The sequence below is a fragment of the Xylona heveae genome (assembly GCF_001619985.1).
Source record: "Xylona heveae TC161 unplaced genomic scaffold L228scaffold_2, whole genome shotgun sequence".
Lineage (NCBI taxonomy): Eukaryota > Fungi > Ascomycota > Xylonomycetes > Xylonales > Xylonaceae > Xylona > Xylona heveae.
Window position 1 is genome coordinate 2,600,220 of NW_017264194.1, and position 24,956 is coordinate 2,625,175.

A 24,956-nucleotide genomic window follows, 5' to 3' on the forward strand; every position below is an offset into this window, starting at 1 on the left:
CTTATTAAGAATGTCGCGTTATCTTTCGTGTTTTCCCTCAGTTGATTCCAGCTTTTTGAGTGCGGATATACCAAGTCTTTCTTTTAGAGCGAGTTAGTAGTAATGCAGTACAATGTATATAATTTTCCAAATATGGGCGTTTCAGATCATTAGTCATGAGATTCGGTGCTCGCAATCGTGCCCATGGACTCCGCGGTTTATTGTAGCAGGCTGTGAGAGAATGCTTGCTTCCGAACTAAGTAACAATTAATATGTGGAGTTTAGCGTATGTTGAACCCCAGGATGTGGAGATCCCGAAGGCCAACCGAGCAACCATCGCTCATCACCCGCATTGCTCTCCGCCTCCACTCCACTATCTTCAAGGTTGTTAGGAACTTACTCCACAGACACCCGGCATTAGGGGGTTATTGAATCACAAAGAAGATCAAGCTTCATATCACTCCTTTTGAGTAATGTCAGGCCAATCGGCCGCCAAGGCGGCTCTCTCAGCACGCGGCGTTGTCGCAGTCAACAAGGTAACGATTTACTAATAGCACAACACGTTGGAGATTAATACTCACCAATCAATCAGAAATATACCGTTCAATCCACTGGAATATGGGAGCGCATTCGAAGAGCACTTGCTGTTGACCCTAACCGCTCAACCGGGGTGCCCCTCAACCCTCTTTTTCGCAATCCGACACCTGGAGGAATCGATCCCAAAGACTACGACATGGGAATTATTGTTCCCGCCCAAGACATTGCTGAGAATCCATATTGGAAACGTGATACGCGACGCAGTTATGCTCAGCCAAGCATCGTCAAACCAGCGGATGTTGTTGGGCTCTTATCAGTCGGCAGCAAAGCTGCTCCCCAAGAAGATAAACTACAGATAGGAGAAGCAGGGACAAGACAATTAACCCAGATCAAGGAAGAGGGCGAGGGGAAAGGCCTATCTACCTTCTTCGAAAATAATAAGTCCACCATTTCAAACGTGCTCGGACAAGATGGCTTGCCACCATCGCCAGCAAACCTTGCTCGAAAGTCCGAGGGCAAGAAATACGAAATCAGTACAGGAGAAGGATACCCTGAAGAGTAAGTTTATATTTCTTTCAGAGAAAAAGTCATATTACTGACCGAATATCAAGATATGAAATACGAACATTTGTGTAAACTTGAGAGATAATAGCTTTGTGGGTGATTGCATTAGAGCAAGATTTTCTTTGGCTACGCTGCGCTTTCTAATGATTTTCCGAATGTGTCCAATGTTAGTCTAGTGGGAGTTACTTCATGTCTAGAAATGATCTCTCTTGAGGTTCGTTCATTGAGACTTTTGCATGTAGCGGCGTCACGTAATTGTGTCGCAGTTCCCTCAATTGAAGTAATCAGTGGTAGATGTATACGTACTTTATTTAAGAAACCATTCCATGGTCTGTGCTGTAATTTAGTGAATTATGGAACGTTCATCAGGTCTGGTGAATGATTCGGTTCATTAAACGCACAGATTTCGCGCCCCTCGACTCTTTTCTCTTTCAACCTTCTTTAGACCTTGTCGAGAAATCGTGGTCCTTGAACTTAAAGAAACAGGTTTTGTTACGAATGATCTTATGATCTCTCTTGGTAACTTACACACTGGCTTTCCAAACTGGAGATTTTTTCAATTTGCTAATTTTCTCTTTCTTGGTCAGGAGATGTACAGGAATCAAAGACGTGCGCTAGCAAAACTACAGATCACCCTCATTTCGCAACATGATAAGTTATCCACAGCTGAGAACTCTGGGCTGCCTCCACGATGGGCGTAGAAAATGCTTGTCATGTAGAATACAGAAACAGAGCAGCATGACTGTTGCCCGCGGCGATGGGGCCATTCATGCTCCTTCTACAGTTCTGTCTACATTACGCCTTGGTCCGGTATCATTCACTCTAAGCGCTGTTGGACTCTGCTTATTGGGGACATTTGAAGTTTCGGAACCCAAATAAACCATTTGAGCAAACAAGACTCTTGCATCAAGCTACCAGAACTTCCAGCTCTTCTTTCGCCTAGAGTACCATAAACGATGGCCACCACAGCACCAGGCAAAAGCCTTGGTCTCTCTGCGGTTGGGATTCTATTCAGTTGTGGCTTTTGTCAAGCTTCAATCTCCGACGTGTATTCCCGAGCTGAGGACAGCGATGGACTCCGAGGGGGGACCGCTTTACCTGGCGCCTCTACCGCTAAATTTTGGCTGGCTGAATGCACTCATCTGATCTGTGGGGCACATCTGGATGGAGGAGGTAACGAAATAACCTCTCTTGAAGGGATCTGAAGGGAAAAACTTTCAGCTAACCACTGTTGATACCTTAGGTGTCCCTTTCTACGCAGCAGGCTCTCACCCAAAAGCGCCTTGTCCAATCTGCCGCAATGAGAGAGGCATAACAACGCCACTCAGGTTGTATTGGGTACATGGGATCAGTCCTGGTCAATACGACCCGGAGATTCCGCAAGAATACTTTGTGGTTCCTCCACAACACGTCACAGGTTCAGAACCCGCACTTTCAGCGATGAGGGTAAGCAGTCTAAGCTGATATTCTGCTTGCAATGCATTCTAACTTCGATACTCTAGTTCCAATATCTCTCACTTATTCGGTACGGTACCAAGGTGCTGGAGAAGTTGAGCACATCCGAGTACCAAAAGATTGAATTTCAAAAATTGCTCACAGCCGAGGCGAATACCAACCAAGAACTACGGCAAGAAATCCAAAAACTGAAAAGCTATGCTGAAAATCTGGAGACACGGGCTACAGAGCTCGAGAGCTGGAAGACCAGGGAGGCAGAGTTGAAACATTTCGTTAAGATACTGGACCCTTTGACTAGGTAAAATGTCTTGGAGAAAACTGAAAACAATTGGAACTAAAAGAATTTAGGGAAAATGAAATGATGAGGCAGCAATTGATCATCCTTGGTCTGGAAACCCCCAAGACAGATTACAAGCTGGACCATTCATTGAATCCTTCCGCTGGCCATGCGGCAACTCAAGTCCAGGGAAAGATCTTGCAGAATGCCTTGCCTGGAGGAGATCAAGCAGATGATGTAGCTTCTGCCACCCCGAAGGATCTACACTCAGGTGCACACAACGCTAGCTTTCAAGAAGACACTGCAACAACACCAGTAAAATTGGCGGCTCCAGATTATACTCCTAGTCATGCTGATTCAGAAGACGCTGGGGTCCCCCTTAAAACCGAAAACCTCTCAGCCAAGAGGAGAAGACCATCAAACGAGACTCTCGACCCAGACGCTCCGAAGCCAACCCGAAAGCTGCTTAGCAGAGATCTCATGCCCCCACCACCGTTGCCAGGGTCCAGCCGCATTACTGGCTTGATGCAGCAGACTACAAATCAGGCGAATAATGTGTCTTCCGCAATAGCAAGACAAGGCCACAACCCAAGTAATGCTTCGTATCCGGCAGCTCGCACTGGCCTTCTGGCTGCTTCTCCTGAAATGAACCTACAAAATTTGTCTCTGAAACCATCAAGCACAGAGTTTCGTGGAGGGAAGCCTGACGCCCCACAACGACAGAGCCAGTTCCAAGAGAATTTCCCGGCTTCTCGTTACAACGAGACTCTCTCTGAGTCTGCCTCTCGCGGTTCTTCTCTATTTCAGGAGCAGCAGACCGGTAATGCAAACCGCGAGGATGTCACCCAGCCCCTGCCCGGACTTTTACAGGCTATGTATCACGAAACTAGCTTCATCCGCCCAACAGTGCAATCCGGCGAACATGGGGCAAAAACGGCTCCCCAGCGCGCATATCCCATTCAGAATTACTTTCCAGTGCAACGATACTCGACGGGATCTCCACTTGCAACAAACAACCTCGCTCCGCCGCCGTTTGCAGGAGGTATATCAGAAGCTGACTTGAGAAACGACCCCTTTGTGTCCCCTTTGCGTCACGAAATTCCAGTCCAACGGTTTTCAACTCCTGCCTCTGGCAGATACGCAAATACCAGATTATCAGATACACTCTCTACGCCCAGTATAAGCGGTGGTCGAGGCTATGAAGGAAGACGTTACACCAACCCTCGCCATCTTGACACCAGCTCTGTAGCCAGTCCTTTTTTTAAAACCACCTTTCCTCCCAATGACCTACCTTCTATACTGGAGCGCAGAAATAAAAATGCCGGCACTAGGCTCCATAAAAGCAGCTTTTTCGAAAACGAGGCCAGCGAGAGTAGATTGAATCCTCCACCCCGAAAAGAGAGCCTCACTTTCCGTCACAAACCATTCAGAAGCAGAGGCGGGGACATCATTGATGCATTGCTCGAAAAGGAAAGGAAGAAGAATCTCGCACATACATATCCCACTTCAGACAATATTCCATCGATCTCGAATCGCTTCCCATTTGCCGATACATCTCGTGGCATCCTTGGAGGTGATGGTCGTATCAGGAGCGACATCAGCAATTTCTGGCAGGAAAACGACAAGGACATGCCTCCTCCCATTCCCGAAACCAGCACCCGCGGCAGGACTTCCCTCTATAATGCGTTGATGAATCCTCCAGTCCGCAAGGTCTTCTCGGATGATCGTGCTGCATCAATGACAGCGGATACCCTGCCTGACTTTCTCAAGTATCCGCCCAGAACGACTAGTTCGCGCTTCGAGGGTAGGGGCCTTTCTGCTTTTCACAGAACTAGCTATTACCCTTCTCGGCAGTCGACTTCGCACATGGGGCGACAGGATCAGAGCCAGGGTCAGAGCCAGGGCCATAGGCCGCTTAGCAGCTTCTTACGCCAAGGCACCCTCAATGATTCTTCCTCTTCTCCTCCTCAGCGGCGCTACTTTCCTCAGGGAAGAAGAAGCGTGCAGAGGTAGAGGACAGCAATCTGCTCACATCCAGCAAGGGCAGGAGCGTAGTGATTTGCGAATTTGGAAACCGAACAATTATCGAGCTTTGACGTGGAAACCTAACAAAGGTCCATTGATGTTTTGTTTTGCGGTTTCTCTGATCACTGTCTCTTAGACCCTTGCCACTTCTGGATTTATCTCACAGCGTGTCTTCACTCATTTGTTTTTCCAGTCCATTTGCAGGGAAAAAAAGTTTTCGCCGTTTCGGATCTAGCGGATCTGGTAATCTAAAGCTTTGGCTGTCAAGCGGTTAATCAGGAACAGTTCAGGGTAAACCAAGTTATTGGGTGGCATGGTTACTGGCCTTAATCCCTTTTCTCACTAAAGCAAATGGACATTCATACGTACCATCATGCCCTACTAGTAACGTGATTTGGTGATATCTGAATGGGGTTTATATCTTCTTGAGCCAGTTGCGCGTGACTGATCAAAAAAGTATTGAACGTCCTACGTCTCGGAAAACCAATTAACATGTTTTTGCCAGGCAAGAAAAAAGCATAGATTGATCAAGTTAAATTTTCTCTTAAAAGCTCAGGTATCGGTAATATTTCCCATTCAGTATTGATACAAACCCACTAAGAGTGAGCTATTCATAGTACAAATCAGTTGGAAGAAGAGAATCATTATAATCCAGCAGCAACTTTGAGGAAAAGAAAAAGAAAAAAGTCACGAGGTCCCATAACACTCCTGAACCCTTATCCCTGTCCTTGGAAATGCAAGCACATCTGTTTACTCAAAAGGGTTGGTGCGAGTGCCCCACCAGGTGAGGAACAAGCTGAGTCCAACGGTTTCGAAGACGCGCGAGACTAGGCCAACGGCAACAGTGTCCAATGGCCGCTTCTCGGTAACAATCTGGGCGACGAACTATTTCAAAGTAAGCTTTTTTGTTTCCTTTTCCATTGACTGACGAAAAAAATGTCAACATACCGAGGGAGCAGAACTGGCGAAGAAAATCAAGCTTCCCAAGTAAGCGGCGCCCTTGTAGCTCAGAGTGCCAGTAGCATTGATCAAAGCTCCAACACCATAGGATTGTAAAGCAGATCCAACAAGAGAGCTACCCCAAGCGGCAGCGGCGGAGGCAGCCTCCCTCGACTTGGCAAACTCCTCCTTCGAGTTGGCAGCCTGAGCACGGTGGTAGGTCTCACCGAAAACGGGAGTTAACACTGCGAGAGAAGCAGCGTGGTTGAAGATGGTACCCAGGGCAATAGCCGAAGGCTTAACCGGAGGGAGGTCTGGTTTGGAAGGTTAGTATAATGTTGAAAGGAAACAGCAAAGCGGGCCAATAGAGGGAAAGGCAGGTAGTGAAGGGGAATTATCATGGGAGTGTCTTTTAGGAATGAAGAGAAGTCAAACAGAAGAGATGGTGTGGAAAAGGCAGAAAGAGCACGAATTCAATAAACAAAAGGGGCTATCACTTACAGTGAAGAGTTGCCATTGCGATTGTTTGTAGATTGGTCGAAACCGAGATGTATTTTGAAGATGTTTGATGGATGGAAATTGAATGGATTGATGGATGAAGAAGAAAAGAAGGGGATGATGTGAAGACGAGACGTATTTGAAGGGCAGCCGGGTCCCGTGGCTGGGGGTCACGTTAAGCAACAATGACATCGTCGAGAGCAGAAGGCGTCACGGTGAATGCAAGGTCGCCTAGCTTCTACCATGGCAACTCTTGCCCGAATTACCTGATCTAGCCGGTTTTACCCCACATTAATGGGCACAAGTGCGGAGGAACCCGCACGCAATTGTGTTCCCACATGCCTTGATCATTGGTGGCTGGGAAATCCAAAAGTGACAAGGGAATTACGCATCTCGCTGTCGTGATCATCGACGGCTCCAATTCGATGAATATCCATGTTTCCCCCCTGTCCAGTCATGCAAATTTTCTTCATTCAGGTAAATGGCAATTAATGATTGCAACTACGGAGTACATGCTCAAACAAATCCCCTCCCTTTCGCCAAATGTTTGCTTCTAGGTACAGTAAGAGCCACAACAAGGTTGACGTCACAACCACGTCTCGTGACGCGATACATAGAGCTTCGCGTAAATCTGAGGCGGTTCCCCTAAGACCCCTGCGTACTTTCCCAGTTCCTTCCCATGAGTTACCCGAGACCGCTTCAAGCTAAGTTAAACCCTTGGATGTGGCGGTGCGCAACGTGTACTCTTGCGTGTAGCCTGTTCCTGCTCTTTGCCCTGTTCCTCTCTTTGTTTTCATGACTCCAGAGACGAGAGCTTGTGTAATTTCTATGGTTGCCTGTTCCACGATGAGCCTTCCTTGGTAGACTACCGTAGAACACAATCTGGGTCCTAGACCAGCTGTATGAATCTTCTAGAATCGTGCACCCTGACTTGCCCAAGGCAAACTTCTATTTTCCGATTCGCTGTCCCAGCTTCGCGCATCCCATCAAGGCTAGGACTAAATGATAACATGTTTGGTGATACAAGCCTTGAGGCGTAGGGTTGTGCTTTTTGATGCCGTGAAAAAGTCTGCGTCTAGCGGCGAACTCACCGACGCAATGGTAGAAATTTCATCCCAAATTGCCATGGTTGGGATTTGAAGACTTTGTTGCACGTTGCTCTCTCGCTTGGCATTTCTCTTTATAGCGAGCCATGGCCGCCTTGATGTCTTCTCCAGCGAGCTGAGGTTGGGCTCTGTCAATGAATTGAATTGCTTCATTGAAACGCCGAAAATAATACAATTCTTCCACGGCGTGCAGCAGCTTCTGACCTTCAGGCTTGTTTAAGCTGGTCGAAAGCGGTAGTTTTATGGATCTCCATATCTGCAAATGTGTCAGTTCAAGCCTACGTTGAAAAGAACTCGCAATGCTTGCTGGACGTTAATTGTACCTCTCCACGCTCAATTATAGGTTCCCAACTAGCCTTTTCTCTCTGGAACGCTTCCTCTGTCTGACCGGTGCGGTCTGCGGCCTTGTCCTCATTTTCCTCATCGCTCAAGAGATCCAAGCCTATATTTAAGAACTCCCCTTCCACGTCCATTATGGCTCAATGTAATCAAACTGGACTCAGTTTAGATTAATTTCGACTTTGCGATTATTCCTGCACTTCAAGATCGCGAGCATGGAGCGATTTGTCTCGGAAAATCATAAAGCCGATAGCCCGCGGGTCTACAAACGTCAACCCAATCAGCCGAGGCGATATCCGCAGTGACGTTACATCGTGGGGCTCCCGCTGAGGGTGTTGTGGGCTCTGTCAAAAGTGTCGTGCTCTCTCCTCTATTGCAGCACGGAAAACCAATTCACAGATTTGAACTTGAAGCCTTCCAAATCTCACTTACAATACCCTACTGAATCAAAATGGATTCCCAAATTGAGAACTTGGTCCAAAAGGCGTGGGGTGAGTTCTTCAAACACTACAATTAGTTGAACGAGGATGGCTAACTTATTACAGCAAAATACAAGGCGACGAAGCCCTCGCAGAGACTTCTCATCGCAGTTTCAGGCATTCCAGGGTCAGGTGAGGGGAATCTGTAACTCCTTGTTCTTGATTAAACAGCCTAGCTTTAGTATAACCCAGTCCTTACTTTCTCGACAGGAAAGACAACCCTTGCAGCCATTGTTGCCAAACGACTCAATGAATTGTATCAGAAGGAATCACCTGGCGCTGCGGCAGGTGGACGAGAAATTGCAGGCTTTATCCCGATGGACGGTTATCATCTCTCCAGGGCACAGTTGTCAGCGCTGCCCGATCCAACAACCGCCCACGCTCGACGAGGGGCGGCATTCACATTTGATGGAGAATCCTTTTTTAGACTGGTTAAGAAACTGAGAGAGCCCCTCCTTCCTGAGGCTGAGACTCTCTATGCTCCAAGCTTTGATCATGCAGTTAAAGATCCTGTAGAAGACGATATCCCAATCCACCCGAGCATGCGTGTTCTCGTCTTTGAGGGAAACTATCTGTCTCTGAATAAATCTCCTTGGAAAGATGCTGCTGCACTCATGGACGAGTTATGGTTCGTTGAAGTCGATTTCGATGTCGCGCGGGAACGGCTCGTACGTCGGCACGTCAAGGCCGGCATCGCAGAAAACGAAGATGCCGCCCACACGAGAGTAACAGAAAACGATCTTGTCAACGGCAAAGAAATCGTTGATGACCGATTGGATGTGGACGAAATTGTTGTTAGTAGGGAAGACCAGAGCTGGGCACCTGAGCAACAAAACAAGCCTCAACAGTGAAGGCAATCACAGTACGACTCAATTTACTTAAATTATTTTTTATGACTTGTTCGCTCATGAGACATGGAGTCCTCGGAGTCTTTTGCTCCGATTCGCAAGCAGCGCGGTATAGAGGTCGATTAATCGCTCAGATAATGCTACATTTAAAGCGCCAATAGAGCAAAGAAATATATCATCGTCGTTGTCATGATTGCCGATCCAACAGTTTGCGCCCGAACATCAACAGATGCTTTTTAGTCCGTATCCCAAACTCGTGAAAAATAAACACAACAGCAAGCCGAAGGTGAAACAAAACAACGAGTTCCCGACTTCATACTCCAAGCAAGAGAGTGCGACTCAGGGAAGTCGATGGGGCTGAGGATAGTGAAACCAGAGTCCATGCCAGCATGTCCAGAGGTTCTGTCCTCAGGTAAATTATTTTATTCGCTGGTGAAAAAGCTGACTGAATTGCAAGGCTGAGGGGTCTTCAACAGCAAAGCCTTGACCACCAAGTAAGAAAAAACTGTAAACGAAAAGCTGAGGTAGCTCTCCCTCTCTTAAGCAGGCGTGGCAAAACTGACCACGTGGCTCTTAGCCATTAGGCCTCACGTTCACGCCGACTTTCGGGCCTGGTGAGGCCCGCCGATTCACGAAGGGTATTATTCATTCTTCCAAGGCGACTGAGGATTGACTGCAGCTGTTGAAGCTCGTGTTCGCGATTATACGTTTCAAACCCCCTCCGATCTAGATAGTCGTGGGGCACACGGCTGGAGTCTTCACTACCATCTCTAATATTGTCGGAGAGGCCAAACAGACTTTGGACTGGTCGACTTGAAGGATTGCCATGGTTCCTATCCGCATCGCCTTCGGCCTCCGTGTCGGAGTCCTCGAACTCTGTGGGAACATCGCAGATGTGAATAGATGCCGAACTTTCAGATGAGAGAGGAGGCAGATGAAGACCGCCAGTAGTTGCGGGGTTAGACGTAAAAGAGGATGCCGAGGCAAGGGCGGAGGAAAAAGAGTCGGGACTCGGAAGCTGGGTATCTGGGGTAATGGTGGTGAGAAGGGTCTCCCAAGGGTCATCCTCAGGACTGAAACTACGCTCTCGGTCCCCGAGTCCATCCATTGCCCCTAGGGAACGGTGAGACTCTTGGCGGGTCCGAGATGGTCGTTCGAATATAGGTCCGTCGAGAATACTCCGATGTCCCACACGGCGGAGTGGCGGCAGATCGTCAATTCCAGCATTTCTATTATCTGGGATACCATCTTCAAAATGCATTGAGTTCTCCGCAGCATCAGACCGGCGCATCTCTGTACGGTTTCCGTCAAACAAATAAGCCGGTGCAAAGCGGGGAGTTAGCGAAGCAGATCCTAGACGGAGGGCCGAAGTATTCGGGCCCGAAGGTAGGCCATCGGTCCGGTTATTGGGTTGGGACGAAGACTGTAGTCTTCTCACATATGGCTGAAGATATTCTGGAGCCAGATCGGCCTCTTCTGGCGACATAGTCCCGCTGTAGTCTCTAGGTTCCGGAACAGGGGGTAACGGAGGAGGCAAACGTCTTGATGGGGCAAAAACCTCCCTCATTCGCCGACCGGGGCGCTCGTAACTCAACGCATCCTGTAGTATGCTGCGCCCGCTTTCCATAGAACGGCGATGTGAAAATTCGGCTTGAAGCCTTTCGGAATCCGCTGAAAGGTCAGCGGCCGGCGTGCGATCGCCGCGGAGAATCTCCATCAAGGCGCGAACGCCGTTGTCTTCATTATTCGGCGTCAAGCGATACGCTGCGAGCGATACCGGGCGCGGTCGAGTAGGAGAGTGTCGGACAGCGCGCTGGCGCCGGATCGCAGATCTGGATTGCGCTGATGCATCGGCTTTCGTTGCGACCTTTGGCTCTGCAGCGGCAGGTTCACGAAACACTCTGGCAGTACAAATCGATCAGCAAACCCAGAATACGACGACTGACACTGGACACCTGGCAGAAAACGGCAAGCATTTTTAAAGCGAACATGTAAAAAGCATCAGCCAACACTGGGGTACTTACGGTAGACCCATGATCGCAAAAAGGAGGCGGGTTCAGCTGCGCGGTCGGCGCAGAGAGAGATTGGAGAATCTTGCGGCAGGAAACAAGAGGAAGACGTGTATGATGCAAACGCTCTTCGCTGTGTCAAATAATAAAAGGTTGCGTCTCCAGAGAGAAGGCCAAAGGATATTGTGTTGTCTTTATGTTTTCTAATCTTTAATAATGGGTATCATTCAGGGTCCGAAGAAGACGAAGGAGAGTCGCGCGACCGAGCTGAGAGGCGACATCCTAATGGGGGGGCCGAGGCGGCGCCGTTTGGCGCGTGGAGGATCGACCTTCGCAGCCTGAGACATTCGATACTTTATATAAAGTATTTTTACATGTGATTTGCGTGATAATATACCTGAAACTAGGTCTTCTCCAGGATAGCGCCTTCATATGTCAAATGCGGCATGCGCCAATCAAAAGCAGATAAAAGTTGAGCGCGTTGTTTGCTTTTCCTCTTGTGTCCTGATTCTAACTATTATTTACATCCCATCTGAGCTCCGATCCTACATTGGCCATGAGAACAGTCTAACTCATCACTGTATTCAATAGTCATCTAATCTTTTCCTGCTACAGGATCGCTGGAAATTCAAGCTGTCCCTAATTTGCCATGTCGCTCTGGGCAGCGTCCCTTCGGATCATCCAACATGTTCCCTAGCGACGTCTTAGTCAAAGTGTTCCCCAGATTATCAACAGTCGCCCTAACAGCCTAATCTAACTATTTGGTAGTAAAAGCACATATAACCTGCGCTGCTGTGATTTCAAGATATGATGAAGTTAATCAAAATGAGAGATAAAAATCCAGAACTTGGCATTCAATGAGGGTAAACATACAGTACCTGGAAGTGGCTTCAAAAGGGGCCGTGCTCTTCGTCTACAGAGACCATCGAGTCCGTGCTCCTGTTACACGACACGCATGGACCTAATGTAATACTGACACAGTGGGGCAAGTATACACGAGTCTTCCAACAACTCCTACGAACAAGCACGCGAGGAATTTTGGTAACCTTGGTCAGTAAATTTTGTACAATTTATGACTCCTTCTTGCTCCTGTCCCTGGTCAATCAACGATATTCTACCTTGTTTGAATGAGTTGCTGATAGGTCATGCAAATGCAGGGGTGAGAACAGCTGCTACGTTATCGAATCGACCCTCAGCGGCAACGCTCTAAGCATGACGATCGTTTAAGGAGCCAACCTAGTATTCGTCACGCTGCTATGAAGGCACCTACGGACTCGAGAAAGTCGCTCTATCTCGCCTTGTGATATTCAATTCACCACTGCCCCGACATGCCCTCGCAGGTCCCCGGCGGCAGCGTCGATCGGGCTGGCCACAATCGACCCGGGAGCGCAACGCCCTCGCAGGCAAGGAACGGACGAAATACTCCCGGTCTGGCTAGGAAAGATGGGAAGGCAAGAGCAGCGCAGGACGCTGCCGGCCTGAAGAATTATGTGCGTCCGCATGTTTTCTCCATGACCCCGCATCCGTAGGCTTACGCTGGTAACATAGCAATTGGGGGATTGCCTGGGGAAAGGAGCATTTGGCTCGGTTTATAGAGCTCTGAATTGGGGCACTGGGGAAACGGTCGCAGTGAAACAAGTAAAGCTCGCAGACTTGCCAAAAAGCGAATTAAGAGTGATCATGGTATGCTGCTATTGCTTCCTTTGTAGATTGTTCTTTTAAATGATGCACGTGCTGACCGTTAGACTTGCAGCTTGAAATCGACTTGTTGAAAAATCTAAATGTCAGGAGTCCTTGACCACCCAAATAATGATTTTGAGAGACTGAACTTAGAACAGCATCCGAACATTGTCAAGTACCATGGGTTCGAAAAGACCGCCGAGTCTTTGTTCATCGTTCTCGAGTAGGCTCTCAGAGGTTCGTGATCGGTGAACAACAACAGCTAAGCCTTAGCAGATATTGTGAAAATGGCTCACTCCATTCCATCTGCAAAAACTTCGGAAAATTCCCTGAAAACCTCGTGGCTCTTTATATGTCTCAGGTCCTTCACGGCCTGCTCTATCTACACGAGCAAGGTGTGATCCATAGAGACATTAAGGGCGCTAATATCCTTACCACGAAGGAGGGTCTTGTGAAGTTGGCCGATTTTGGTGTCGCCACTCGAACGACCGGTTTGCACGAATCGAGCGTTGTGGGCACTCCCTATTGGATGGCTCCTGAGGTTATTGAACTCTCTGGAGCGACGACAGCATCTGATATTTGGAGCCTTGGCTGCACAGTGATTGAGCTACTAGACGGCAAACCTCCGTACCATAAGCTTCAGCCTATGCCTGCACTATTTCGCATTGTAAATGACGACCATCCGCCACTTCCTGAAGGCGCTTCTCCTGTATGTTTCTGCCGAAAAGATGGCCATCTGTCCACTGACAAAACGCAGGCTGTCCGTGACTTTCTAATGCAATGCTTCCAAAAAGACCCGAATCTCAGAGTGTCTGCCCGGAAACTTCTCAAACATCCTTGGATTGTCAGCGCCCGCAGAACGGATGCTACTGTGCCCTCCGCGCCCACAAAGTACGATGAGACCGTCAAAAGTGTGCAGGAATGGAATGAAGCGCTCAAGTCTCCCAACGCCGGTTCCCTGCGCCGTCATTCGCGGCCGCCTTCGTCGAGTCCAATCCCTGAGCGAAGAGGCCTACCTCGATTACGAACGTCTGCCGCAAAAGCGCCTCTCGGCATGGCCAAGCCTCGCGCTACCGTAGAGGACTTTCGTTCTTCCCAAAGGTCAACCCATGACAACTGGGATGATGATTTTGCATCTGCGATTTCTCCAAGTGCTCTCCAACTACCTCACCTGCGACCCCATGATAATTTTGGAGGCATGCTCTCGTCTGACAAGCTGAAAGCATTTGCCTCCGCTGAAACAGCTGCAGAGGAAGAAAACTGGGACGACAATTTCGAGGGTGAGCTTACAATGAAAAGTCCACTGCAGATTGCTGAACCCGATCCAATGCAAACCATCCGCCCATATGTTCCCAAAGGCACAAGTCCAGAAGGGATTCAGCATCCTCTGCACTCAAGGTCGCGACGTTCTTCTTCATTTGACCTAGAACCACAGCTTCCGGAGCCTCGCCTACAGCGTCTTCAAATGAAAGCCCCACCCCCTGTTAGACCAGCCGCTCTTTTCCGAGAAAACTCGGTGGAAGACTACTCTGATCTTGTCGCGAGCAACGACTCGCTTTTCGAGAAGAAGCTCATAAACTTGAAAGTAAGAGATTTCTGCATTACCCATGCAAGGCTAAAACATCTGGCTGACTGCGTCACAGAAGGGAGATTCGTTATCGCCCAAACTCTTCCATCCTTCTGATCTCAAAAGCTTGCCCCGGTCTAACACCAGTCAACAGTCGAGTAACAATATTCGACGTCATGGCCCAACATTATCTGATCCTCGAGGGATGATGAGGAGGACACGATCGTCCATTGAAATACAAAGATATGCCGAAGATGAGGAAGACGAGGATTTCTCCGATATTTTTGAAAAGCCCGAAGTAATACGAGAAAAGCCAGAAAGTGACAGTGGTTCGGAGCACAATACTTTAATGCTGAACTCGAAATTGTCCAACAATTCATGGGTATGTCCTAGATGCATTCCGCCAGACTGAAATTTATAACCTCGGTCTGACTTTCAGAAAGCTTGGGGACGAAGACGATGAGGATGATCCTTTTGCTCAACTCGAAGAAGATTTTGACGAATTAGGTAAAGTCTCTTCCACTGTAGGCGCCCGGTTCTCATGCTCACGAGGTCATAGATCTGGAAGCCAATATCGCGCGTGACAAATATGCAAGGCTCTGCATGCAAGTTGAAGGACTGGTCGGCTCGCTCAAGGTCTCCCAAGAGGAGGACACACTTGAAGATCTGACAGAGAAACTGGTATGTATCCACCAGCTTTACAAATTCCAAATCCACTAAATGTTTTCGAGATCGATATCCTTGCGGAATCACCAGAAACGAAAAATGTCATAATAAGCGCGCACGGAATGTTGCCCATCCTCGAAATTCTCGAGACTTGCAAGAGACGGGATGTGATCCTGCGATTGCTCAAGATTGTTAATACGGTAAGCCATCGGTGTTGGACTGTCTTGTGGTGCGACACTGATCTGGTTTTCAGACTATTCTCAGCAGCGTCGAAATACAAGAAAATCTTTGCTTTGTCGGAGGCATTCCAATCATTTCAAAATTTGCATCCAAAAAATACTCGAGTGAGATCCGACTAGAGGCGGCAGCATTTGTGCGGCAAATGTACCAGACTTCAACTTTGACGCTGCAAATGTTCATCAGCTGTGGCGGTCTTAACGTTTTGGTCGAATTTCTAGAAGAGGATTATGATGCTGAACGGGACCTCGTTTTGATTGGGGTAAATGGTGTCTGGAGCGTTTTCGAACTTCAGGTAATTCTTTCCTTTAATATTTGTTGGCATTTTCTGACAAGAGTAGGGACCGACGCCCAAGAATGATTTCTGTCGCATCTTCTCCAGGAGCTCAGTTTTGTATCCGTTATCAATGATCTTGAATCGGGTCTTGGATGAAGAAGGCGAACTTGCAGAGCTCTGTGAAGGCCGTATTGCAAACATTTTTCTCCTATTCTCACAAGCAGAGAACCACGTAAAAGAGCTCGTAGCAGACCGGAAAGTTTTGAAACGTAAGTTGATCAATCCTGGCTTATCATGTTTAGTAACTTATTGTTTTTCATAGTTGTTCTAAAAGACCTCAAACGCATGACACCTAGCCATCAAATCACTATGCTCAAGTTCATCAAAAATCTATCGATGCTCTCTACCACTTTGGATACCCTGCAGAATTCCAACGCCATTGATGACCTTATCGATTTACTGAGTTCCAATATGAGGGCGCCGCACGTTCGAGAGATCTCGAATCAAGTGTTGAATACCATGTACAACTTGTGCCGACTCAACAAGACACGACAAGAAGATGCGGCGTTGAATGGCATTATCCCGCTCCTGTTGCGGATCGTCAAGACTGAGCGTCCGCTGAAGGAGTTTGCTTTGCCCATTCTTTGTGACATGGCACATTCTGGAAAGGTTGGTCGGAAGCACCTTTGGCAGAACAAAGGTCTTCAATTCTACATTTCGCTTCTGGAAGACCCATATTGGCAGGTCACTGCTTTGGACGCCATATTTGTTTGGTAAGTGGCTTGCTTTTGTGGCTTAATCAGCTATATCTGACTGTATCCCAGGTTGCAGGAAGAAACTGCGAAAGTAGAAGAGCGTCTTCTGGACGGTGCTTTCACAGAAGCGATTGTTCAATGCTTCACCACTTCAAAAGCGAATGCTTTCGAGAATCTCCTGGAGCCTTTGCAGAAGTTACTGCGGCTAAGTCCAACAGTAGCTCTTTCACTGGCTCGCGCGGATCTCTTCTCGCGAATCTTGCAGAAGCTTACACACCACAAGGCCGTGGTTCGTCTGAATCTACTCCGTATTGTTCGCAGCATTTGTGATGCTAGCGACGAAAGAGGTGGCCTTATTCGACGCTATGGTCTTTTGGGAACGATCAGAAATCTGGCGGAAACAGATCCTGCCGTGCTTGTCAGAAACATGGCCAGTGAACTGGTGAAGTCTGGTCTGGAAAGGGAGCTGCAAGCGGCAAGTAGCAGTAGAAGGCCTATTACAAGACGGTCAAGTGCCGTAACTACACCGCCTGGTCCGATCAGGAGCCAATCAACGCCACTGACTCCACAATATGTTCGTTCAGGGCAATGGCCTGTCTATGCGGACGGGAGAGAAGGTCGGCAGCGAAGCGGCACAAACATGACGCCGGTACTAAGACCTATGAGCCGCGAAGGGGGCGTAACGGCTAGCGGCATGGGTAGTCCTGGTCTTGGCAAAAGTCGGCTGCCGCGCACATCAGGCAGAATTCACCGGCCTTCTCTCACCTCATCGCCTTCTAAGGATGAGCATGCAGCCCTTGTTCCAGGTCCACTTTTGTCCTCCATCCAGAATTCAAGGCGACGCCGTCAAACAAGTGACGAGTCGAGATGGCCATAGGGTAGGACTTTTGCGTCCTAAGGAAAGGGTTTGATATAAATACGGTGTTTGAGGGTTCAGGTCTCGGATGTCTGGATAGGGGTTAACAAACGCGAGCAATGCTCGATCTTGCATATACTCGGCGCAACGAAATCCTGGTTGTACATTGAGAAATTATTGGCCATGTCATTGGTCATTCTTGAGATCAAATACACTGAAATCCATACTGGACTTAAAGAGACTATCGTAATGTGAGGGGCCATATTGAGTTTGAGTACCTGGGAGCATCGGAAGAAGAAGGATCAATCATGATAAGATATCGCAATAAGGGACCCGACTAACGTAGATTGGATATCGCGGCAGAGGCGGAGGAAAAACGTCAACCCCGACGTCGGGGAGGTCTACGGTGAGCCGAAAAGACATGTAGTGCGGATTGGCCCCAATTCATCCTCAACATGAAAGATAATTCTTAAAAGTGACCGCAACCTGCGATTTTCACGAGCGCTACCCTTTCTCAGTGATGAGAGGCTTCAGATTTTCGAACCTGGCCTTCCGCTCTGGTTTATGGACATGTAGGGTTTGCCGCTCGCACCAAAGGCGTTTTGCCTCATCGCAAGGTCCGAATTACACCGCCGACCCCTACCGCACATCTCGCAACGGCCGGAAGAATATTCTGCTTTTCGCTGCTGGCGGAGGGACAATAGGTGCAGGGGCTATTGCATTTTCTGACGATGTGAAGCATGGATATGCAGCAGCAGAGCGGACAGGTCGTGTCGTAAGCACATTGGCAGTCTGCATCAACGAGTTAGTATTTAGAGCGCGTGTTCAACTACAGCATCGTTCTTACAACTAGATTCACAGTTATCGTGTCACACTGAACAACAAAACGGAATCCGATGAGGAACAAGATGCGCTACTCAAGGCCTGTCATAAGCGCTGCGCCGAGCGCACCTTACGGGTGCTCGAAAAGAACGGGTCAATATTTATCAAACTTGGACAACATTTGAGCAGCATGAACTATCTGCTTCCGCTAGAATGGACCACGACATTCGTCCCCCTTCAAGACAAATGCCCCGTTTCTTCCCTAGAGTCAATCGAAGAAATGTTTCAAAAGGACACGGGGAAGTCGATATCGGAGCATTTCTCGTATTTCGCACCGGAACCGATCGGCGCTGCATCATTAGCTCAAGTACATTTGGCAACGGTCAGGGAGACTGGACAGCAAGTTGCAGTCAAAGTTCAACATCCGGCTTTGGAGGAATGGGTGCCACTAGATTTGGCTCTTATGTCGTTTTCTTTCCGAACCCTAAAACGCTTTTTCCCCGAGTACGATCTCGAATGGCTCTCAGAAGAGACGGGGGTTTCCCTTCCGCAGGAGCTAGACTTCACCAAAGAAGGGTACAATGCTACCAGAGCGAGAAAACACTTTCAGAATATCCCAAGTATACCGGTTATCATTCCGGAAGGTGCGAACTCTCAGTCCAATATACGCTTGTGGCAGAACGTGTAGCTGAATTCTTGACAGTATTATGGAGCCAGAAACGAATTCTCGTAATGGAAAATGTCTCTGGTCGCAGGCCAGATGATTTGGAGTTTCTCGATTCGAACGGAATTGATCGCGACGAGGTATCAGCAGCGCTTTCTCACCTCTTCAACGAGATGATCTTTGGTGAAAATGCTCCGTTGCACTGTGATCCGCACAGCGGCAATATTGCGATTCGGAAGAATGAGACAAGAAGAAGGCCAAACTTTGACATAATCCTATACGATCACGGACTGTATCGAGATATTCCTCTACAGATGCGACGAGCTTATGCAAAGCTCTGGCTTGCCGTTATCGACGCAGACGAAAAGAAGATGCGCCAATACGCCTATGAGGTCGCAGGAATTACAGACGAGCAGTTTCCTTTGTTTGCCAGCGCTATTACTGGCCGGGACTACAAAGTGCTTACAAAGTCGGTGGCTTTGCCTCGCTCGGCGCAAGAAAAGGACAACATTTCGGACGCGCTGGGCGACGGCATGCTACAGCAACTTGTTCAATTACTGGGACAAGTACCGCGGATTATTTTGCTTATTCTCAAGACCAACGATTTGAGTAAGTCTCGAAATAAGTTCCCAACGAGTTTTGTTTTTTTTTTTTTTTTTTTTTTTTTTTTTTTTTTTTTTTTTTTTTTGGTTCTCATATACTGATACGTAAACAGCTCGAAGTTTGGACGAAAATCTACACACGAGGCAGGGCCCTATCCGCACATTTTTGATTTTAGCTCGATACTGTTCCCGCACCGTGTTCCAGGAAAAGATGGAACAGCTTCATGCCAGTGGAAGCATTTTCTGGCCTCATAACCTATTTAGACTTTTCGGGGCTTGGGCGACGTACATGAGGGTTGAACTCAAGCTGTCTTTGTACGAGTTTTACCTCTCACTTCGGAGAGGGTTTGGCTACACTTGAGGCGCATATTGGTCTTTTCATTCTTTTCCTTTTCCTTTTACTCCTTTTATTCACTTTGGGCGCCACAGACTTCTGGCATACCCTTACCTTTCTTGTAGTATACTTTTTTTTTAACTGATTACTCTGAGCGATTTTGTGTATAGACGGATTTCTATAGAAGGCGGCAAGCCAAAAGATGCCACTTGTTGGTTGTGATTAACAACAATACTAATTATACATTACTGCATATGCTGGTAACCATTTCCACTGTCCATATCTCGGAGAATGTCGGTGAGCGGGTATACAGAGTGGTCATTATCAGCGGCTAGTTCTCTGCCACGAACGATGATCAGGAGATATTAAAGCCCTAGCGGTGTCAGGGCTACTCGAAGTGAAACCGCCCTTCCCCTCCCCCCGCAGAACCAAATCCACCTCTACGGATGTTCCTTCCTAAATCGTATATCTATTACTATATACGGCTGCTAGTATCCATTAGGAAATACGGCATAAGATCCAGTCGATTTCTAGCGCTACGATATGCATCAGCGGTGATATCGGCCTTTTGATATACTTCTATCCACGATTGGAGATGTTGCGAAGACTACCAGTCATTTCATCTTCAATGACATTCCTTAAATGTAAACATTTAATCTGATCTATTATCGAGGCCAGTTTGTACGAAGGTACTACGCATATTGAAATCATTTTTCAATTAAGGTGTGCGCGAGGCTTCCTGACTGGCTGTTGACATGGAAACTGAAACTGAAATCTGGTCTATAATAATAATACTCGAAGAGAAAGTCGTCGAACAACTAAAAAATTGTGGCATGGCAAATACATATTATTTAGTTGATAAATGGAATTCCTGACCGATACAGTGCATGAAAAACCCATGGCAGTCCACGCAATTCGCGCCGTTGTCATGCCATATCCTCATGCAATCTGCCCACTGTGCTCGCGTGAGGTGATGGCTGACACAACAAGATGGTATGAAACGTCTCACCGTTCAGATTGTTTTCCAGGGTGTAATCACTCGACTATGGCGATAAGTACATACCTTATGTTGCAATAGGGTTTTTAATATCAAAATACAATGATAGATATTCGCCATGGATATATTGGATCCCTGTTCGGGGTGTTTTGTCGGATGCAGTATAAATACCATAGTCTGGTCCCTTTCGTCTGCTTGATAACCTCAGAGCTTCACATCTAGAAGAAATATTTATTTACTCTTCATTAGAAACCTCCTTTTCTTTAGAAGCGAACCCCGCAGAAAAAAAAAAGGCACTACGGTCTACGTATTAAATTATTTACAAAAATGCCGCCAAAGCTTACTGCCCGTGTACGTGAGAATCCCGTCAACATGCTCTACAGAGGCAACCATGCGATAAGACACGGCGAGGCATCCCACCTCTAATGTTTCTTGTCTATTGTTCCACTGCAACTGTTCTAAGAATTGGTTGAAGAGTTGTTCAAACTTATTTTGGCTAATATCAATATGTCTACAGACACTTGCTCTGCCCGTCGTCTCCTTCACTGGAGCATGCCTACTACTCGCCTACACTCGGACGTCCATGATGGTCGCGCGCCGAGTGACACAGCGCAACGCCGGCACCAACAATACGCTGAAATCGTACTTTGGCCCGAATGACCGTCCATCAAGGTTCGATGGCCTGCGAGCCTCTATGAGATCTTCTGATCCTTAGATGACAATAGCATTCTCGATATCTTGTCTATCCCATAGCTCCACTGTATCCAACTAGGGAACCAGCTTTCCCATAGTTAACATCACCGAATTCGATTCACCTTTGTCCGTATCTGCGGGACGACCATTTCGCGAAAAACCGAATATTGACAAACGCAAACGACTTGGAACTTTTTATTTTTGAGGCATCGAATTGAGAGATAGAGGAACATACAGCAGGAGTTTTGAGCTTTGGGGCGAACGAATATACCAATAGACGGATAACTTCGATGACTTCGATATCATATAGACACGCCGAGAGCCCCCGGGGGCCACATTTTTTTTATTCCGTTACGGGAGTACAGTTTACCATTTTCCTTTTGTGGCGATTTGGCTGGTTTATAGACCGGTGTTAGCTTCGGGTTTAGTTTGTCGTTTTCCTTTTGCGAGTTACAACTTATAGGTAAACTCGCGTGACGTCGTTCATTTTTGGAGGGGACTTGGGAATAGCTTCCTAGCTCTACGAGAAACACTTAAGTTACTTTATTTTCAATACAACTATACCAATTGAACATCTGAACATCTTCCGAGACACAGTCCCGGGTCTCTTGTATCAAACAATACATCTTGTGAATCTACACTATTTTACGCATCTCCCATTACAACCATCTAATTCCTCCACCGATTCGTAGTCTTGCGTTGAAAAGAAGCATGGCTCGCAAAGTTGGCATCAATGGCCGAGTACGTCTACTTTGAACCATTTCCTTCAATTCTCTCCAATTTTTCCCTTGCTTTTTCTCTCTTTATCCTTTTCGATGTCTTCGAGCTCATCCGTATCTGCCCTCTTCACTCCTCCTCTTTACCCCTCCTCTTTTCCATTACCCTTCACCTTTCGTCCTTTGCCCTTCGTCCTTTTCCCTCTGCCCTTCTCTCCGCGCCGTACATCTCCCACCTCTGCCACCCCTCCTTATCACCATCCCGACGATCATCAGCTCCCCATGAACTAATACAATTGGCACCCAAAGACAGTCGCCGCTCCACTCGCCGCCTTCACCATGGCCTGTCTGTTGTTCGTGTACGCGCGCACGTCGATCCAAGCCGCGAAACGCAACGCGCAGCGCCACCGCGAGGCCGACGGCGGGCAGATCAACTGGCGCAACGAGAGCCTGCGACGACACGGCGTCCTGGAACCGCCCGAGGACCAAGGGGTCGTGCATCAGCTGATGCTGGGCCGGGGGGGCAAAGACGGAGCGTTTGAAGAGGCGCACAAGGCAGCAGAGAGTGAAGCGTCAAACACTCCTGGTGACGAGGCGCTAAAGAAGAGAATGGGGTATTTGGGGAAGCGGTCACCGGAAGATGAAGAATGAAGAATGAAGAATGAAAATGGAAAATTGATAGGAGCAAGCAACAAGCAATGGGGAGTTTCGTTTACTTTCGTTTCTATGGTTGTCTTTTATTACCACACACACACACACACACATACATACATACAGCCTCCCCCCAACCTCTCCCTCTAAAAGTTTAGGCAGGTTAGGTACTGGTAGGAGGATGCAGATGCAGATACAGATATAGGTACAAGTACAGGTACAGATGACGGATACCCGGCGCAGAATGTGGCCGTAATGGCATGGATTTTGCTTTTTCCAAAGGGGAATAATTGGGATTCTGAGCTGAGGCTCTTCACGATTGTTGTTCTAGCTCTGCTTGGGCTTCGGGGTATTGCGAGGACCATGTATAAGGCAGAGAGAATGGGTGGACGGCAGTAAAAGGTCTGCTCATGTGTCCGAAGTGTTTGGAGCCCGGGGTATATATATGAATGGCTGAGCCGCTTGTTCAAGACGGTCATGAAAAGCTCTTACTTTTTACCGGGTATTTACCAGGCAGCCTCAACCAACTTTCCTGTAGATATATAAGGATTTGCAGAGAACTCTATTCACAAAAAGCTGGCATTAATAATCTATTTACACACATGGCCAGGAAAAGAGGATATTGCTCGGCCGTGACCCTAGAAAGCATGTTGCAAAAATACAAGGCGAGAACTGCGACAGGCAAAAAGTAAAAGAAAAGAAAATGCTCGCCTGATGCTCGCTTTGTTGCGTATTGAACTGCTCAAAATCAGCTAAAAAGAGCTTCTGAGCCAACTCCATGTTTTGGAAGCAAAAAGGAAGAATAAAAAGAAAACAGAAACATAGTAGGAAAAAAAAGTATAAGTGTCCCAATCCACGCCGCGAGCGCCGTAAGTTTCAACAAGATCCGCTGCTGGTTCAAAAGATGTCGCAGATTTAGAGACCAATGCTCGAGCATAAAAGCACAATATGCGGACAGAGGGTATAGCAGTATCCCAGGTTGGGAAATTCAATCGCCGTCCATGAGCTCTAACTTTCGATGGCCCTCGGCTTGTAATCGATGGATGGTGCTCTGCATATATTCGTAGGTCATCATGGTTGTCACAGCTGCCGGCACTGCTCGAATCATGTTTGTACCCATGCCCGTATAAAATGCTCTCCAGCCTTCTTCTTTGAGAATAATCTTGCAGGTCTTAATGACGCCTTGATAGCGAGGAATATTTATCATGCCATCCGAGGATGACGCACCAGGTGGGTGTCCGAATTTTTGATGTCGGTCCAGGCCCCCACGGAATGAGATGCCCTCGTTTGACTGAACAGGTGAAGATCGCTGCTGCGTCTGTAATCTAGTGCGGAGAACTTCATGCGGATAAGTTGCTGAGCTTGCGCAAACTTTGCTCAAGAAAGTAGCGGTGCATATTCCGATCCAGTGGTTGCTACTGTCGTTTTCCTGTTGCTGCCCCATCTCTAGTCCAGTAAATTGCTTCTTGAAATATTCATAAAGCGGAAATTGTACGGCAACGTGTGTGAGGCCGAGAAGAGCGGGTGTAAGTCCAGAATAAAAGGCTAATATACCTTCGTTTTTATACATTTTACGTGCTGCGTCAAGTGTGGATTTGTAGTGCCATGGTGCTCGTACTCCATTGTCACCTACCCGCGCACTGCCTTGAGACATCAATCGGGTCTTAATGACCCAGATTGGATTTGTGGCCATTGTAGAGCAAGCGCCGGCGGTAATGGATGCAAGTGCTCGGGCGACAAATCTATTGTCTAGAATTTATATTAGCCAAAAGTCATGGTGCCCGTTTGCGTAATCTCCACGTTACCTATCACTGTATAGTAGTACTCCCTCGCACTGTCATAGACACTCAGATATACCGCCCAGGTCGGAAGATAACCCAGCATCATTGGGCCGAGTCCACGATACATTCCTCTAATGCCATCTTCTCGCCATATCACTCGCGCAGTGCCCAGCATTCCACGGTAGACGGCAGCTCCACTGGCATCCCGTCGTCCTCGGAAACCACCTTGGGCTTGTAACTTCGTCTTAATCACGTCTAGTGGGCAGGTCACGATTCCTGAAGCAACCCCACCACTGGCTCCGCAGAAACTGGTAATGTAGGGCTTTGGTACGGTTGTCGATAAAATTTCAAGGCGGGTAATTAGGGAAGGCGAGTCAGAATTGGAGACCCCGCCATCCCCGGATTGCACATGTGTTTTTGGTGTGTGTGGAACATAGTGTGTTGCGCCTGAAGGTGGCTCTTTGCGTTCGAGGGACATTCTGATTGAGGGCCAGTGATCAAAATAACCTCGCTAACAAAATCATGGGTGATTTGGTCTGATAGGCTTGTCTTGGAATGTGTCTCGATGGTGTGGTCTTCCTCGGAAAAGTATCTGTTGACGCT

The 24,956-nt window shown here is 47.8% G+C and overlaps 11 protein-coding genes across 11 annotated transcripts; 7 read left to right on the forward strand and 4 right to left on the reverse strand.

Moving 5' to 3' along the window:
- Positions 1-6: 6 nt before the first annotated feature.
- L228DRAFT_80879 (NADH-ubiquinone oxidoreductase 21.3 kDa subunit) lies at positions 7-1,560 on the forward strand. The gene is made up of 3 exons (XM_018336876.1): positions 7-515; positions 572-1,074; positions 1,128-1,560. Exons 1-3 carry the CDS (start codon positions 453-455, stop codon positions 1,150-1,152), a joined length of 591 nt encoding a protein of 196 aa, XP_018191215.1. The 5' UTR covers positions 7-452; the 3' UTR covers positions 1,153-1,560.
- Positions 1,561-2,036: 476 nt separating this feature from the next.
- On the forward strand, positions 2,037-4,825 carry L228DRAFT_236735 (hypothetical protein; the record flags this gene model as incomplete). Its single annotated transcript, XM_018330861.1, has 4 exons — positions 2,037-2,253; positions 2,324-2,526; positions 2,583-2,833; positions 2,884-4,825. The coding sequence occupies 4 exons, from the start codon at positions 2,037-2,039 to the stop codon at positions 4,823-4,825; spliced, it is 2,613 nt and encodes an 870-aa protein (XP_018191216.1).
- Positions 4,826-5,337: 512 nt separating this feature from the next.
- Positions 5,338-6,370, reverse strand: L228DRAFT_259056 (DUF1761-domain-containing protein). The gene is made up of 3 exons (XM_018334126.1): positions 6,278-6,370; positions 5,786-6,090; positions 5,338-5,722 (listed from the first exon to the last, which is right to left on the reverse strand). The coding sequence occupies exons 1-3, from the start codon at positions 6,291-6,293 to the stop codon at positions 5,588-5,590; spliced, it is 456 nt and encodes a 151-aa protein (XP_018191217.1). The 5' UTR covers positions 6,294-6,370; the 3' UTR covers positions 5,338-5,587.
- Positions 6,371-7,369: 999 nt separating this feature from the next.
- On the reverse strand, positions 7,370-8,046 carry L228DRAFT_259057 (hypothetical protein). Its single transcript, XM_018334127.1, has 2 exons — positions 7,704-8,046; positions 7,370-7,636 (listed from the first exon to the last, which is right to left on the reverse strand). Exons 1-2 carry the CDS (start codon positions 7,851-7,853, stop codon positions 7,385-7,387), a joined length of 402 nt encoding a protein of 133 aa, XP_018191218.1. The 5' UTR covers positions 7,854-8,046; the 3' UTR covers positions 7,370-7,384.
- Positions 8,033-9,428, forward strand: L228DRAFT_244550 (phosphoribulokinase/uridine kinase). Its single transcript, XM_018331952.1, has 4 exons — positions 8,033-8,210; positions 8,265-8,330; positions 8,409-9,060; positions 9,119-9,428. The coding sequence occupies exons 1-3, from the start codon at positions 8,171-8,173 to the stop codon at positions 9,047-9,049; spliced, it is 747 nt and encodes a 248-aa protein (XP_018191219.1). The 5' UTR covers positions 8,033-8,170; the 3' UTR covers positions 9,050-9,060; positions 9,119-9,428.
- A 198-nt stretch (positions 9,429-9,626) lies between these two features.
- L228DRAFT_236739 (hypothetical protein) lies at positions 9,627-11,081 on the reverse strand (the record flags this gene model as incomplete). The annotated part of the gene is made up of 2 exons (XM_018330862.1): positions 9,627-10,947; positions 11,071-11,081. The coding sequence occupies 2 exons, from the start codon at positions 11,079-11,081 to the stop codon at positions 9,627-9,629; spliced, it is 1,332 nt and encodes a 443-aa protein (XP_018191220.1).
- A 1,302-nt stretch (positions 11,082-12,383) lies between these two features.
- Positions 12,384-17,114, forward strand: L228DRAFT_266125 (cytokinesis protein sepH; the record flags this gene model as incomplete). The annotated part of the gene is made up of 14 exons (XM_018334813.1): positions 12,384-12,545; positions 12,604-12,738; positions 12,809-12,838; positions 12,894-12,958; positions 13,012-13,444; positions 13,493-14,320; positions 14,379-14,684; positions 14,746-14,809; positions 14,862-14,983; positions 15,034-15,168; positions 15,222-15,500; positions 15,547-15,751; positions 15,805-16,255; positions 16,307-17,114. 14 exons carry the CDS (start codon positions 12,384-12,386, stop codon positions 17,112-17,114), a joined length of 4,023 nt encoding a protein of 1,340 aa, XP_018191221.1.
- A 719-nt stretch (positions 17,115-17,833) lies between these two features.
- Positions 17,834-19,542, forward strand: L228DRAFT_236741 (putative ubiquinone biosynthesis protein; the record flags this gene model as incomplete). The annotated part of the gene is made up of 4 exons (XM_018330863.1): positions 17,834-17,868; positions 17,955-18,559; positions 18,619-19,188; positions 19,295-19,542. The coding sequence occupies 4 exons, from the start codon at positions 17,834-17,836 to the stop codon at positions 19,540-19,542; spliced, it is 1,458 nt and encodes a 485-aa protein (XP_018191222.1).
- Positions 19,543-20,795: 1,253 nt separating this feature from the next.
- Positions 20,796-21,348, forward strand: L228DRAFT_244555 (hypothetical protein). The gene is made up of 2 exons (XM_018331953.1): positions 20,796-20,863; positions 21,030-21,348. Exons 1-2 carry the CDS (start codon positions 20,840-20,842, stop codon positions 21,225-21,227), a joined length of 222 nt encoding a protein of 73 aa, XP_018191223.1. The 5' UTR covers positions 20,796-20,839; the 3' UTR covers positions 21,228-21,348.
- Positions 21,349-22,260: 912 nt separating this feature from the next.
- On the forward strand, positions 22,261-22,591 carry L228DRAFT_259062 (hypothetical protein; the record flags this gene model as incomplete). Its single annotated transcript, XM_018334128.1, has 1 exon — positions 22,261-22,591. The coding sequence occupies one exon, from the start codon at positions 22,261-22,263 to the stop codon at positions 22,570-22,572; it is 312 nt and encodes a 103-aa protein (XP_018191224.1). The 3' UTR covers positions 22,573-22,591.
- Positions 22,592-23,560: 969 nt separating this feature from the next.
- On the reverse strand, positions 23,561-24,831 carry L228DRAFT_236743 (mitochondrial carrier; the record flags this gene model as incomplete). The annotated part of the gene is made up of 2 exons (XM_018330864.1): positions 23,561-24,321; positions 24,378-24,831. The coding sequence occupies 2 exons, from the start codon at positions 24,829-24,831 to the stop codon at positions 23,561-23,563; spliced, it is 1,215 nt and encodes a 404-aa protein (XP_018191225.1).
- Between the last annotated feature and the right edge of the window lie 125 nt (positions 24,832-24,956).